General features: G+C 36.7%; 1 protein-coding gene across 1 annotated transcript in view; it reads left to right on the top strand.

The window, feature by feature from the left end:
* Positions 1-1159, top strand: part of LOC119585763 (alpha-1,6-mannosyl-glycoprotein 2-beta-N-acetylglucosaminyltransferase-like) — a 9082-nt gene that overhangs the window by 1505 nt on the left and 6418 nt on the right. Inside the window, exon 2 of the mRNA XM_037934474.1 lies at positions 954-1157. Within this exon, the coding sequence (XP_037790402.1) occupies positions 968-1157 (190 nt within the window). The 5' untranslated portion in view covers positions 954-967. The remainder of the gene's footprint in view (positions 1-953; positions 1158-1159) is intronic.

Genomic DNA, 1159 nt, shown 5'->3' on the forward strand with positions numbered 1-1159 from the left:
AGTAATAACTTTGTATATGAATAATATGGAGCAAAACCATAATGGTACATTCAATTTAGAAGTAAGTAGAAATTGCATAGTGAATATAATAACTTATATATGTTACAAGTTAAAAGTAAGGTTAAGATTTTACTTTAGCGTTTCCTTGTATGGGAACCTGACTTTGAATGCATTGTTGTTAGATGCATAAAAAAATTCCTCAATCTCTTTTATTTCTTTGTGAAGGATAATGATAAAGGACATGAAGGGAAGGCAAGCATTACTATTTGATTTGTGTCTTTATGCATGGAAAAGATTATCAGATGATTAAGAGCTTCTCTGAATTAGTATGTGTTATGACCTCCTTCTGTCAAAGATAAGAGAGTGAAACTATTGCTCTGCTTTTAGGCTTATCTGCAGACTAATAGCATGAGGAAAGCATGATTTGATGGGCCAAGATGGTTAGTGATTATCTAGAAAGGATACTTTTATTTTATTTTGATAGAAAAGTGCATATTTGGAGAATAAATATTTGAGTGTGTGACTGACTCATCTTCTGTGTGGTTCAGGCACCTGGATAATTCTGCAGTAGTGGGTCTGGGTAGATGATGTGTTTAGGAATTCTTAGAGGAAAGGAAAACAATTATAATTCTTAGAATGAATACTGATACAAATGATTAGTTAAGTAAATAATGTGTTTAGGAAACCCGTCATCTGACTATATAGTTTTTCTATGCTGCCATGCAGTGAGTATATAAGAATGAATAATGGCATTTTTTTGTGCAATTTATGCTAGTTTACTTTTATTTTGTTCAAAGAGAATTCACATTTCGCATTTACTCACACAATGTGTAAATTTGAAAATTACTTGAAAAGGAAAAGTTATACTTTTAGTGCATACTAGCTGAGCCTCCCATATAGTTCCCCAAGCTAAATTGATCCTGATTCTAATTTAAACTGTCCATCTTGTACAGGTGCTCTGGCTGTGATGCGTGGAGGGTGGGCGAGGGCAACCAGGGTCGTAGGTGTTGTAGTCGTGCTAAGTGTAGCATGGCTCCAGCTCGCGCTCCCTCCTTTACCTCATGACCCTCAGGCTGCTCTTGGGGCTGGTGCTCGTGAAACCCCAGAGCTTGACCCAGCAATCATCATCCACCACAGCCCAGCTTCAAAGTTCCTACAG

This window comes from Penaeus monodon, chromosome 20 (assembly GCF_015228065.2).
Source record: "Penaeus monodon isolate SGIC_2016 chromosome 20, NSTDA_Pmon_1, whole genome shotgun sequence".
In the NCBI taxonomy this organism is placed as follows: domain Eukaryota; kingdom Metazoa; phylum Arthropoda; class Malacostraca; order Decapoda; family Penaeidae; genus Penaeus; species Penaeus monodon.